Source organism: Microtus ochrogaster, linkage group LG5 (assembly GCF_000317375.1).
Source record: "Microtus ochrogaster isolate Prairie Vole_2 linkage group LG5, MicOch1.0, whole genome shotgun sequence".
NCBI lineage: Eukaryota > Metazoa > Chordata > Mammalia > Rodentia > Cricetidae > Microtus > Microtus ochrogaster.
The window spans coordinates 30,085,575-30,098,092 of NC_022031.1; the positions used below are offsets into that span (position 1 = coordinate 30,085,575).

General features: G+C 40.2%; 1 protein-coding gene across 2 annotated transcripts in view; it reads left to right on the forward strand.

Annotated features, from left to right (window-relative positions):
- Map3k7 (mitogen-activated protein kinase kinase kinase 7) overlaps positions 1-6,798 on the forward strand; it is a 58,480-nt gene extending 51,682 nt beyond the window's left edge. For both annotated transcript variants that reach the window (XM_005361936.2, XM_005361937.2), the window contains 3 exons: positions 796-857; positions 1,955-2,070; positions 5,131-6,798. In XM_005361936.2, coding sequence (XP_005361993.1) covers positions 796-857; positions 1,955-2,070; positions 5,131-5,311 — 359 coding nt within the window. In that variant the 3' untranslated portion in view covers positions 5,312-6,798. The remainder of the gene's footprint in view (positions 1-795; positions 858-1,954; positions 2,071-5,130) is intronic.
- The last annotated feature ends 5,720 nt before the right edge of the window (positions 6,799-12,518 follow it).

Consider the following 12,518-nt stretch of genomic DNA (forward strand, 5'->3'; position numbering starts at 1 on the left):
GGATCCCATACAGTGTCTCCACTGCCATCATGCATGACCTGTCTTTAATCCATGCCAGTCTTTGAAGTGGGAGGGCAGTTTTACCTCCTTTGAAACAAACAAGACCTATATTTGAGTACTTTGATAAGATTGACTGATGGTTTAAAGTCACCGATAGAACTGTTTGGAACATGGTGTTGAACCAGAGTTCTAAAGCCTTTTTTACATGTCTGTACATGTCATATATTCTCACTGCTAGTGTCTCATTAGGGGCAGGCTGGGGTGTTCACAGCAGCATCTGTGTCAACTGGAAAGAACATCTGGAGAACCCAGAACACTTACACTTTCCTTCCTTGTGTGCACTGTGCGGACAGTTGATCCAGCCTCCTTCCTTGTGTACACTGTGCGGACAGTTGATCCAGCCTCCTGCTGAACAGAACCTGAGGACATCAGTGTGGGCTTGAATTACATAGCATCAGTTAGGACTGGCTTTAAACTTTAAAGTATAAAGGCTATGTTTTGTGTCTTTTTGTTCTTAATTAAACAAGGGCCTGTCATCTTTACTATATAGTATCCTGTTCAGTTTAGATCTAACTTAAATTGCAGAATATGCTTGTATTTTAATAGCTGTGACCACATGCCTCACCTTTTTCCTTTAGTGTTCAGAACCAGACCCTGTTCGTTACCAATAGCAGTAACTTTTATTTAATAATATTTGGAGGGGGTAATATCTCATACCCTTTTCTTGTTTATTGTTATAACAAATGAGTAATTACATTTATGAATTAATAAATAAAATGCATGCTTGGCTTCCAGATACCAATGGCTCAGATAACTCCATCCCGATGGCTTATCTTACACTGGATCACCAGCTACAGGTAAAGGAGCACACTTGGCTTTTCCTTCTCGGAGAGTACATGGTATTCACAACATGTTCTTGTCCATTTTTTTATGCTTTGAAGCCAACTTCAAAATCAAAGTAGAATAAATGGCTTTGCCAGGCATGGTGCTCATTCCTCTAATGCCAGCACGTGAGATGCAGGAGCAAGAGGGTCAGGGGTTCAAGGTCTGCTCCAGCTGCAAAATAAGTTTGGGGTCAGCCTGAACCACAAGAGAGCCTGTCTCAAAAATCTTTATTTTCTTTTAGTTTTTTTTTTTCTAACGTTCCTTAGGTTTAGGATTGACATATTTTATCTTCTCATCTTGACAGTCGTCTTAAAATAGCTCCGTGTCTCTCTTGTCAGACTACCAACTATAGCATTTTCACTCCTTGTTTTTTTAGTGTATTAAGATATAAAACTCATGAGCTCATTTCCATTTCAAACATTTTGTGATGCATCCTTAGGTTCCTAATGACCAAAAGTGTAAGTAAAGTGTGTCAGTGCTTCATTGTGAGTGTGAGAATTATAAGCATCTCAGGAGCCCAGTGTGTGCCTTTAGTTCCAGCTACATGGAGGGCGGATAGAACTGAAAATTGCAGGTCTGCCTGGGCAGCACAGCCCTGTCCCTTTAAAAGAAGGGCCTTGGTATGTTCCAGTTCTGTAGCAGGAAATGCCATCCAGAGCTTCACCTGGTCTCGTCACAGGCCTTCTAAATTGGCTGACAATGGAGTACCAAGTTTACCAGGACACAGCTTAACACTTAATAAATTTGTTGTTGGGCAGTTCATGAATGCAAGAAGTGCATTCTGGTGACCCTGGTTCACTCCGCTCTAGTTACACTCCTGTCTCTTCAGTCTGTCGATCCTTTCTCATGTCCATATGTTTCGTTTCATTTTGTTTACCGAGTCTAACCCAGCTCACCTCTGTGGCCGAGGGCTTAGCACTGTCCTTTGGAACCTGGTGGGCTCCTCAGCGCCCTTACTTTTGCTTACATTGCTTTAGTGCTGTAAAAATATGTCACTCTGTCTCTGTCCTAGCCATCATCTTTGGTAGACACTTAGCTTTATGTTTTAACATTTCTGCTTTCTTTCCAGCCTCTAGCACCATGCCCAAATTCCAAAGAATCCATGGCAGTGTTTGAACAGCACTGTAAAATGGCACAGGAATATATGAAAGTTCAAACTGAAATCGCATTGTTGCTACAAAGAAAGTAAGTTTTTTTTTAACAAATAAAAGTTAAAAACATATTATTAGTATTTTAAATTTAAAATATATTGAGGTACCAGCATTATTTTAAAGACTTTTAAGAAATTTTTGTCTCAAGAATCCTGAAATTAGTCATTAAACCTATTTCCAGAACTAGAGAGACGGCTGCAAAAGCATGCACATTGCTCTTGCAGAGGACACGAGCTCACTTCCAACCACAGTGACCAGCTCAGCCAGCTGGAACTGCACTCATCGTGCACATACCCAGACACATATACATATGCATAATAAAACTAAACCTTTAGGCTGGTGTGGTGACCTGGGCCTTTAATTTCAGCACTCAGGAAGTGGATGCAAGCAAATCTACGTGAACTCACCTTTGTGAGTTCAAGGCCATCCTGTGGTACACACTGAAACCTTTTTCAAAAAAATAAAGTTAACGAATAAATACAATTCTTTAAAAAGATATTTCCATCTAGATTTATGTTAAACTATAAGCACCCTTTAGCTAGTTTCATGCAGAAAACTTACCGTTTTGATAGCATCATTTAGCGCTAAGGAAGATAAACTGGTTGCTTACCCAAGTTTATGTTATCAGAGTCAAAGCAGAAGACTGTTTAGAGTTATCACTACAAAAGCTTATTGGTTCTTGCCCAAAGGTAAAGTAATGCATTTTCCTAGCATTTGGTCAGATTTGGTCTCTGAGGCATTTTGTCTGCAGTCTTGTCAGGTGTATATAGTGATATTTTATTTGTGTTTTAATTGCCTGAAGATCTGAGTGCAAAACTAGCCATACTAATCAATCATACTAATCAATCATACAGGCCAGGCAGTGGTGGCACACAGCTTTAATCCCAGCAGCCACACTAGTCAGCCATAGAGGCCGAGTGGTGGCGGTGCACACCTTTAACCCCAGCACTAGAGAGGAATATAAGGTGGGATGAGACAGGAACTCACTCTCTTTTCAGTCTGGAAATTTCATAGAGGTAAGAGCTCTCCTAGTGGCTTGGCTGATTTGCTTCTCTGATGTTCAGGTTGAACCCTAATACCTGTGTCTGGATTTTTATTATTCATGCCATGGGTGTATTTATAATAGTGCAAGGTTACTTGTGACAGTAGGCTCTGTTTTCTATTTGTGAGTATTTTAGAGGTAATTTTATAGCCACCTGTGTTTTTCTAGAGCAATAGAAACTGCCTCCCTTCTTTTAAAGACTCCTGTCTTATTTCCACACAGGTGGTTTGGTTTGGTTTGGTTTGGTTTGAGATTGGTAGTCACTTTTCTCAAGCATGAACCTTGTGAAATTTTAGACTTGTGAAGAATGACTAAAATGTTGTAGGAAAAAAAAAACGTGACAAATAAATGTGTATATGGAAATAGAATTCTTACCGTAATTTGATTTGAAGTAAGAATTCTTATTTTCTAATTTGTGAGATACAATCTGTACTTACTTCAGAAAGGGAGAATAGGGCCAGTGAGGTGGCTCAGTGGGCAGAGGCACTTGCAGCCAAGCCTGACAACTTGAATTCCATCTCCAGAACCCACTTGATGAAGGCAGAGAACAATCTCCCCCAGTTTATCTTCTAACCTACACACACACACACACACACACACACACACACCATGGCGTGCATGTGCGTGCACGTGTGTGCATATACCCACACGATGATGTAAATGTAATAGTAAAGAAATAAGGTTTACAAAAAGGAAAATAGTATAATAATTAGATGAAACTAGGATGGCATACTAAAGATAGCATAAATAGGAAATAGAATAATATATAATAATATAATAATTAAATGAAACTAAGATAGTATACTAAAGATAGCTTAAATAGGAAATAGAATAATATGGTCTGGAAGCTGTAGACGTAGCTGTGGAGCTTCTGGCATTTTGTGTTTTGGATGAGGCCTGTATTTATTTCTATATAACTTGTCTTGTCATGTGTGAAAGAAGAATTCTGTTAACAAAATACAAATGTTGGGGAGCTGGTGGCCCCATGGTTAAGAGCACTGACTGCTCTTCTAGAGAACCTGGGTTCAGTTCCCAGCACCCACATGAAGAATCACAACTACCTGTAATTCCATTTCCAGGGGACCTGACAGCAATGTACAAAATAAAACACCGATGTACATAAAATAAAAATAAATTAAGTAAATGAAAATAAATGTTGGGTATAGGTGAGTGTGAAAACTATGACCCTTGATCAAAACGCTTGCTTTAAATCTTTAGTTAGTTAGTTTATTATTGGGGAGTGGGTGTGCACATGTCATGACATGTATGTCGGTACCGGTCACAGGACAGCTGGTGGGAGTTGTTCTCTCCTTCCACCATGTGAGTTCTTGAGACTGAACTCAGTGTCAGGTTTGGTGACATGCTTCTTTACCCCGTGGTCATCTCATCAGCCTGAATACTTACTTTAAATGATAAATGTCATAGCAGGAAGCTACTTTGATTACTAAGAGCTCATTATTCATTCAGTCTCTTGCTTCATGTCCTCGGAAGAGAGGGACTCGAAGCTCAGCTGCCTGTAAGAACGAGAATCTCCTGAAAATGTTTGCAGACACTCTTCTTGCTGTCATAGACTAGAAAAGAACTTTAAGTGTCATAGTGTCTCTCGCTGCCACTGGAGCTGTAGTTAAATAGGACTGTGACTGCTGAATAGAGATGCATTGAAGTATATTGACCTATAAAAGTGGAGCAGGGACTATGACACAGTTCTGTCTTCCTGGAACTGGAGAGAGCCTTTTTGCTCCTTCCTACCAAACAATATCCACCATATAAATCCACTTCCTACCAAACAGTATCCTCCATATGAATATTTTCTGAAACATTGCAGTGGTTTCTCTGCCTTTCTGACTGCCTTCAGTACATAATGGAAGGACTGTGGTTTCAGTGTGGTTGGCGTGGTGGTAATTTCCATTTTGGCCTGGGATCATATTGGAGTAGTACACTTATCCTGCAGAATGATAGGTGGCAAAAGTTCTCATTAGCTAACTTAACTTTATCAGCTAAAAGTGTGGGTCTTCTCATCATGTGTGATGCTGTTGTGTAATTTGTTTTTAGGCAAGAATTAGTTGCAGAATTGGACCAGGATGAAAAGGACCAGCAAAACACATCTCGTCTGGTACAGGAACATAAAAAGCTCTTAGATGAAAACAAAAGCCTTTCTACTTATTACCAGCAATGCAAAAAACAACTAGAGGTCATCAGAAGCCAACAGCAGAAACGACAAGGCACTTCATGACTTCTGGGACCGTTCAATTTTAAAATATGCAAAGACCTTTTTTTTTTAAAGAAAAGACAAACCATATGACAATTCATGAGTGTTAGCTTTTTGGCATGTTCTGAATGCCAAATACCTATATTTGCTGCATTTGTTATGTTGTTTATCTTCTTATGGTGGATCAACAATCCACTGTCTTGTTGCGGCTTGGAAAGGCCAGCGCTCTCAGCTCAGAGCACGTGCAGTGAACTTGGCTGTGTGTGCATGCTCCTGGTGTGAGCTAGCTGACAGGTGGGGTGTCGCACTCGCTACTGTGTGCCAGCATCGTCCTTCTCTATAGTCAAGGATGGAACCTCAAGGATTTTCTTCTTAGAGCTCATCTCAAAAGTCTGCTACTTTTTCCCAAAAGATGGTATGCACCAACGTAAAGACAGGGTATTATAAATAACTGGGGTACATTACACAAGTACAGGACCTTTCAGCTGAGTTCAGAGACAGGGTTTTGTGCCAACACATCCTGGATCAGTACTAATGTATTTCCATCTGTTGATATTAAAGGTAAGTGGTGGCAGCTGTGTTTAACGAAAGCAGGTTTAGTGATTTTCATTAGACTGAACATCGTTTATGAGATACTGAATGTGTGCTCTTTTTATGCCCTAAGGATTTTCAGTTCTGTGTAGAAACAAGCCTTTCTGACTTTTAATATTAGTATCAGATGAAATTGAAAGAACATGGTCTGTCGTAAATGATCCTTCTTACAACAGTTATTGAATTGTGTTATGATATATCTGGAGAAAATTGAAAAATAATGGAAACGTAAGTGATTGGCCCAGCTAAAAAGGCATGTCTGTTTATGAGAGCAAATGAGCAGACCAATCAATCAGGAGACCTGAGGAAGGAAGATGAAGTGAAAAGAAACCCATTTTCTGTAGATATTTGGAGGACTGATTTCTCTGAAGTCCGATCTGGAATAACTGCTGCCTTCCCACACTTTTAAGAGAATTTCAACCCTTAAAAAGAAAATATTTATATTGTTAACAACAAGTTTACTACTAGCCTTCAAAATAACTTAAAGGTAAATAATAAAATGCCATTGAAAAAAGTTCCCTAAGCGCTATTTTTTCAGTCTGTGTTACCACATTTTGATAGGTGTCAGAAATGTCTTTTAAATAAGACTGCCATCAGTCTTGCTTCTAAGTGTTCATGTTTGTAAAGAGAACAGTTTGGAAGAAGAGCACGATTACCGGGTCCTCAGATGTTCATCATATTCCTGCTCTGTTTCCGATGAGCACAAGAAGTTACCAAAATTGTTCTTTAAAACGCTGAAGCAGGTAACCTTTCCTTTCCATTATTTTTTCCTCTCTGAGCTTTATAGTGAATCCCTTCTGTAATTAAATGAAGGTAAGGAACAGTTTATAGTAATATGTGCCTTCTTCAGTGCCTGTTACTAGAAGGCTCCTGTGAGCTGCGTGTCTTCTTTCATTTAAATAAAGGTCATCATTCCCAAATTCTGTCAGGTGAAGTTAATGTTGAGCTCAGCATAAACAGTGAAATAAAACCGACAGAAGACACAGTGGCTGTAGACTGAGACAAAGACCGCGACACGTCCCCGACATCCCTGCCTGTTTGTACATCTGTGCCAAAAGTATCTCGAGATGTGCTTGCTGAGGTTTGACTTTGCATTAGATTACGTGTTCCGTGGTTGTAATCTCATTTGTAGCCAGAAATTTGTTTTACGACATCATCCTAAAACAAAACAGAAATGTTGTCATCTGCATCATCATACGCAGCCTCTTTATAGAAGTATTCTAGCAGGTAAGTGGAAGAAAGTGCTACATTACCCGTGGTACCAGTGGCAAATGATGCCCAAGAATCAGACAGTTCCTGCACAGATTCTGCCGACACTCTGTTCTTGTCTCCAGGAAAGGAAGCAAAGTTTATGTAATGTAGAGGGAAATCCTCTTCAGCAGTAGAACTATTCTGGGGTTGAGTAAAATTAGTTTAGGAATGTTACCCTACATACTGAAAAGATCTGCTTAAAGTTACATACAAATGACCGACTGGTTTTTGTTGAAGTATTTTTTAAAGTAGCAATATTCCTTTTCCTTCAAATTTCTGCCATGCTCCTAGTTCCATCTCCCGCTGCAGCCAGAGATTATAGCTGGACTTGTTTCCTCGTGTGTGCGTGCGTGCGTGTGTGTGTGTGTGTGTGTGTGTGTGCGCGCGCGCGCACATGTGCAGTCTTCCACATCCAACTCCTCTCTTTACATACCAGGAAATTCTACTTGTACTCCTGTCTTCAGAGAGTTCTTGTGAAATAACGTGAGGCGTATTATGTAACTGAAGACGGACTTTTGAGTTTATTTTTGTTTCTAATAAAATTCAGACTGTTAATTCAGGCTAGTATGTAGAAATGGCAGCTGGCTTCTCTCAACAGCTGAGCTGTGGGGTTTGCTCCAGTGGTGTTTCCCTAACGCAGACTAATACCTGAAACACCAGTTTCTTAGGATCCTCAGCGTTGCTGTTCCATAATCATGGAGAAGCCAAGTCACTGGACTGGAGAGAGGGCTAAGCAGTTAAAAGCATTTGTTGCTCTCAGTTCCCAGCACCCACATAGAGGCCCAAATCCCTCTGTAACTCCAGTTCCAGTGGATCCGAGTCCTTGTGTCCTGAGAGTTCTTGCACACAAGTGGTGCACATACACTGTGGCACACACAAAATACTAAGTAAGAAAAAGTCCTCTACTTTTTCATGGACCTTCATTTTTGAAGTACAGCATATAAGTGTGACTGTTCTCATTACAAACTCCCTTAATGTTTTTTTCTAAGCTACAGTAAGCATTTTACTCTTTTATCAAGTAACACGCCAGCTTATAGATAAGTGCACATATTTTTAATATCCTTTATTTTCCTTGTTTCTTCAGTATTTATTGACAAGGTAAGTTACTGTTATTAATGCTAAGCTCCATGTTCGTGTCAGCCTTACAACAGAAGCATCCTGTGTAAGATGCTGAGGGTTGGGGCTCCTCAAGGTGAGCATTTGTCCCTGGATCTACTTTTCTGCCATCTCCGTCTGTTTAGGTGGAGTCACTCATGTGGTGACTGGCCACTCACTGATCAGCAGAGGAAACATTTCCACACCTCCTCAACCCAAATATCTGTTCTGAATGACTGCTATACCAAAAAGTTCCCCTGTAATTTGGGGGTGCATCAGTGTTGGCATTCACTAACTTAGAATTTCTTCATTCACCTGAGAGACAAAGTGCCCAAAATTGGAGTACAAATAAAAGCTAACTGGGCTGATGGAAAGAAGACCTGCCCAGCACACAGACAGCCGCCATGGCCTGTGCTGTGTCATTCTGTGGTGGTGGTGGTGATGGTGGTTTCGGTCCTGCCTAGTAGGAAGTCCTATATTTAATTAAGGCATACATAATATATACAAAATACTGCATTCTTTGTAAGTGTACAGTTTACTGAGTTTTGACAGATGCACACACTTCGGAAACCACTCCAGCCATCAGCATCCTGAATATGTCTACCACACATATAAGCTCCCCGGTGCCCTTCACCATCAGTGGCCTCCTTCAAGACTCCACCTCTAGACCACCAGTGGTCTAACTGTAAAGAAGAATTTGCACTATCTGCAGTCTCACTTAAATGAAATCCTGCTCTGTGGATTTTATTTTTAAGCTTTCACCTTCAGTCTGAATGGTTTCTTAATTCCTTTGGAGGACTTTCTGATTAAGCCATTTCTGGTAATTCTTGAAACTAGGTGTTGGCCTTTGAGGGGAACCTGGATTTGAGGAAATGTAAATGTGTTTGGTGTGTCCTGTTTCACTGCGCAGTGCCATAGCTAGAAACACTGTAGATGATTTTATTTTTACTTTTTTATTTAATTTTTTTTCACTTGTGTTTTGCCATGGGTATTGTGTCTCCTGGAACTGGAGTTACAGACAGTTGTGAGCTGCCATGTAGGTGCTAGGAAATGTTTTCTTCTCTTTCTTGTTGGATTATAGATGCCTTCTGCTTGCTAAAAAACCTAAGAGAGATGGCTCAGTGGTTACGAGTACTTAGTGCTTTTACTGAGGACCTAGGTTAAATCCCAGCATCAACATAACTAGTTCCATGGGGATCTGACACCCTCTTCTGATCTCCAAGGGCACCAGGCATGTACATAGTGCACATACATAGATGTAGACAAAAAAGATTTTTCTTCACCTATGTAAGACTTACTACATCACTGAACAATATACAGAATGGTTCAGTGCCTGTGGAAAGAACCCTAGAGTATTTGACTTATATCTCCCATGGTGCCATGAATCACAATTCATGACAGTGGTACACTGTACAAAATGATTTCTTCACTGGCCGTGACATGCCTTCATGCCTAGCCTCTGCTGTTTCTCATCCTGCTGTGTAGCCCTGCCAGAATTGAGTTTCTCTTCAAGGGACCTGCCATTCGTATCAGCTACTGTAGTTTCATGACATTATCTGAGTCTTCCAAAATCCTTAAGGCCACTTTCCAGTGAAGCTTTTGTGAGGGATGAATAGATGTTTCCCAGTGAGTCTAGATTTCTAAGCAAGAACTGAATTCTTTGTCCAAATTCAGTGACCAGTGAGAACCTCACATACACCAGAGAGCAGCCCTATTGTTACCTTAAAGGCACCAGAAATTGCTGTGTAAATGCTAAACATTTACCTTCTGAAAAGCAAAGGTAATTTTTTAAGGTTATTTAATTTTTAGATGTATATCTATGTACCTTATCTTCAGTTACTATAAGAATTCTAACAGTTCTTCACAGGAATTAAAAAAATATCTTCAACTTCATATGGAAACAAACAAAAATCCCTCAGCATAGCTAAAGCCTGAATAATAAGTGAACTGGTTTCCAGTTGTATTAGAGTTGTAATAAATAAAACAGTATAGTATTGCCATAGAGCAGACCAGTTGATCAGTGCATAGAATTGAACACCCAGACAATTCTACAGGAACATGATTTTTGGCAAAAATAATAAATACTATTGAAGAGGCAGGACTTTTAATGCTCTTGGTCAAACTGGTGAGCTGCATGTAGAAGAATGCAAATAGATCCATATCTATCATCCTGCATAAAACTCAATCCCAAATGGATTAAGGACCCTAACATAAGACCAGATACCCTGAATCTGATCAAGGAAAATAGGAAATTGAACTTACTGGCATAGGAAAGGAATTTCTGAGCAAGACACAAATAGCACAGGCACTACGACCAAAAATGGGACCTCATGAAGCTAATAAGTTTCTGTACAGCAAAGGACACCGTCATGTGAGTGAGTAGGGGAAATTGTACCAATTATATATACATCTGACAGAGGATTAGTATCTAGAATATATAAAGAGTTAAGTAACCAATGACCCAATTTAAATACAAGGTATAGAACTGAACAGTTTTTAAAAGATGAAACAAATACCTGACAAACAGAATTATTGACCATCCTTCGCCATCAGGAAAATGCAAATTAGAATTTGTACTTAAGGTAAATCGTGTTTTTCAGGCTGTATTAGGGTTCCTGGCTTTTGGGGGATGCATATTGCCTTGGTTGTTCATGTTTGTGATTTTTTTGTTGGGATCTAGGCATCTTGCATTTTAAATGTTTGTTGTTGTAGTTGTCTGGTTCCGTCCTTATTGGATATGTTACTTTTTGGGTTGTTGATGCACACTCTTGGTCTTAGCCAAATATTGTCTGTGGTAGAGAGTTTCTGTGGGTGGACATGTGTCAGAAGAATTGAGATGAGCTTTAAGGTAGGGCCAAAAGGAGCAGTAGTAGGAAAAGACTAGGGTCCCCCTAGTTTTGTACTGAGAGGCAGAGTCCCTAGGAGATGGTAGTGCACTGGGAAGAGAGACTCCTGTGGGTAGATGGAGCAGGACTCATGGTAATGGAGTGACCAGATGGAGGACAGAAAAGCGGACTTTCTATTTTATGATGTGGGTTTAGTGTGACTCATTGCCTCCACCTCTTGCTACTGTGAATTCCCTGCCATGATGGACTGTCACCTGGACCTGTGAAGCAAAATAAAGACTCCCTTCTGGTGTAGGGTCCTTCTGCTTATGTGTTGCTTTCATTGGTTAATGAATAAACCGCCTTGGCCTTTTGATAGGGCAGAACTTAGGTAGGTGGGGAAGACAGAACTGAATGGTGGGAGGAGGAAAAGCAGATGCCATGGTTCCTCTGCCTAAGACAGATGCCGGTTAGAATCTTTGCTGCTAAGCCACTGCCACATGTCGATATACAAATTAATAGAAATAGGTTAAACTAATATGTACGAGTTAGCTAATAAGAAGTTAGAGCTAATGGGCCAAGCAGTGATTTAATTAATACAATTTCTGTGTGGTTATTTCAGGGCTAAGCTAACCTGGTGGCTGGGACAGACAAACGGGCCCTCCTCTTACACCCTTCCCCAAATTGCTTTGTCGGAGCTACAGAAAGAGACTGATAGCATTCAGTGCTAAGTGTTTGCACGTGCCTATCATCTCAGTACTCAGGAAACTAACACAGGACAGTTAACCATGAGTTTGGGATCATCTTTAGCTATATAGTGAGACCTTGTCTCAAGCCAGTCAATAAAGATTAGGTGTGTATATACCACTCCTTGGCATATATCCAAAAGTTGCAGTATCCTACTACAGAGATGCCTGCTCAACCAGGTTCATTACCTCTCTATTCACAGGTAGAAGATGAAACAACCTAAATGGTATGCAATTGATGAATGCATAATGAAAATCTATATACACGGTGTAATACGGTAACAAGATGAAATAATGAGTTTTGCAGACAAATGAATGGAACTGAGTGAGGCAACCCAGATACACAAATGCCACGTGTTCTTATTTGTGGATCCTAGCTCCAAATCTTGAGGTGTGAGTGTATAACAAAAAGTAATCTCAGAAGCCAGGAAAGTAAAAAGGGACCATGAGGAGAAAGGAGCTCCAGGAAGGGGATAGGAGAACACAGGTGCTGTGAAGGAAGAAATTGGAAAAATGGAGCAGTTAGAAGCAGAGGAAGGAGGAAGAGGTAACACTAACGATGTTTGGAAAAGCTATAAGGAAACACATGAGCTTACTTGGAGTACAAATATGTAGTTCGAGTGAAGGTTGTCACATGGAATGATAATGCTTCCTCCAAGAGATGAAAGACTAGTAATAAATATTTTTTAAAAAGCCCTGTTCCAGGCACGATAAACTTTCCTT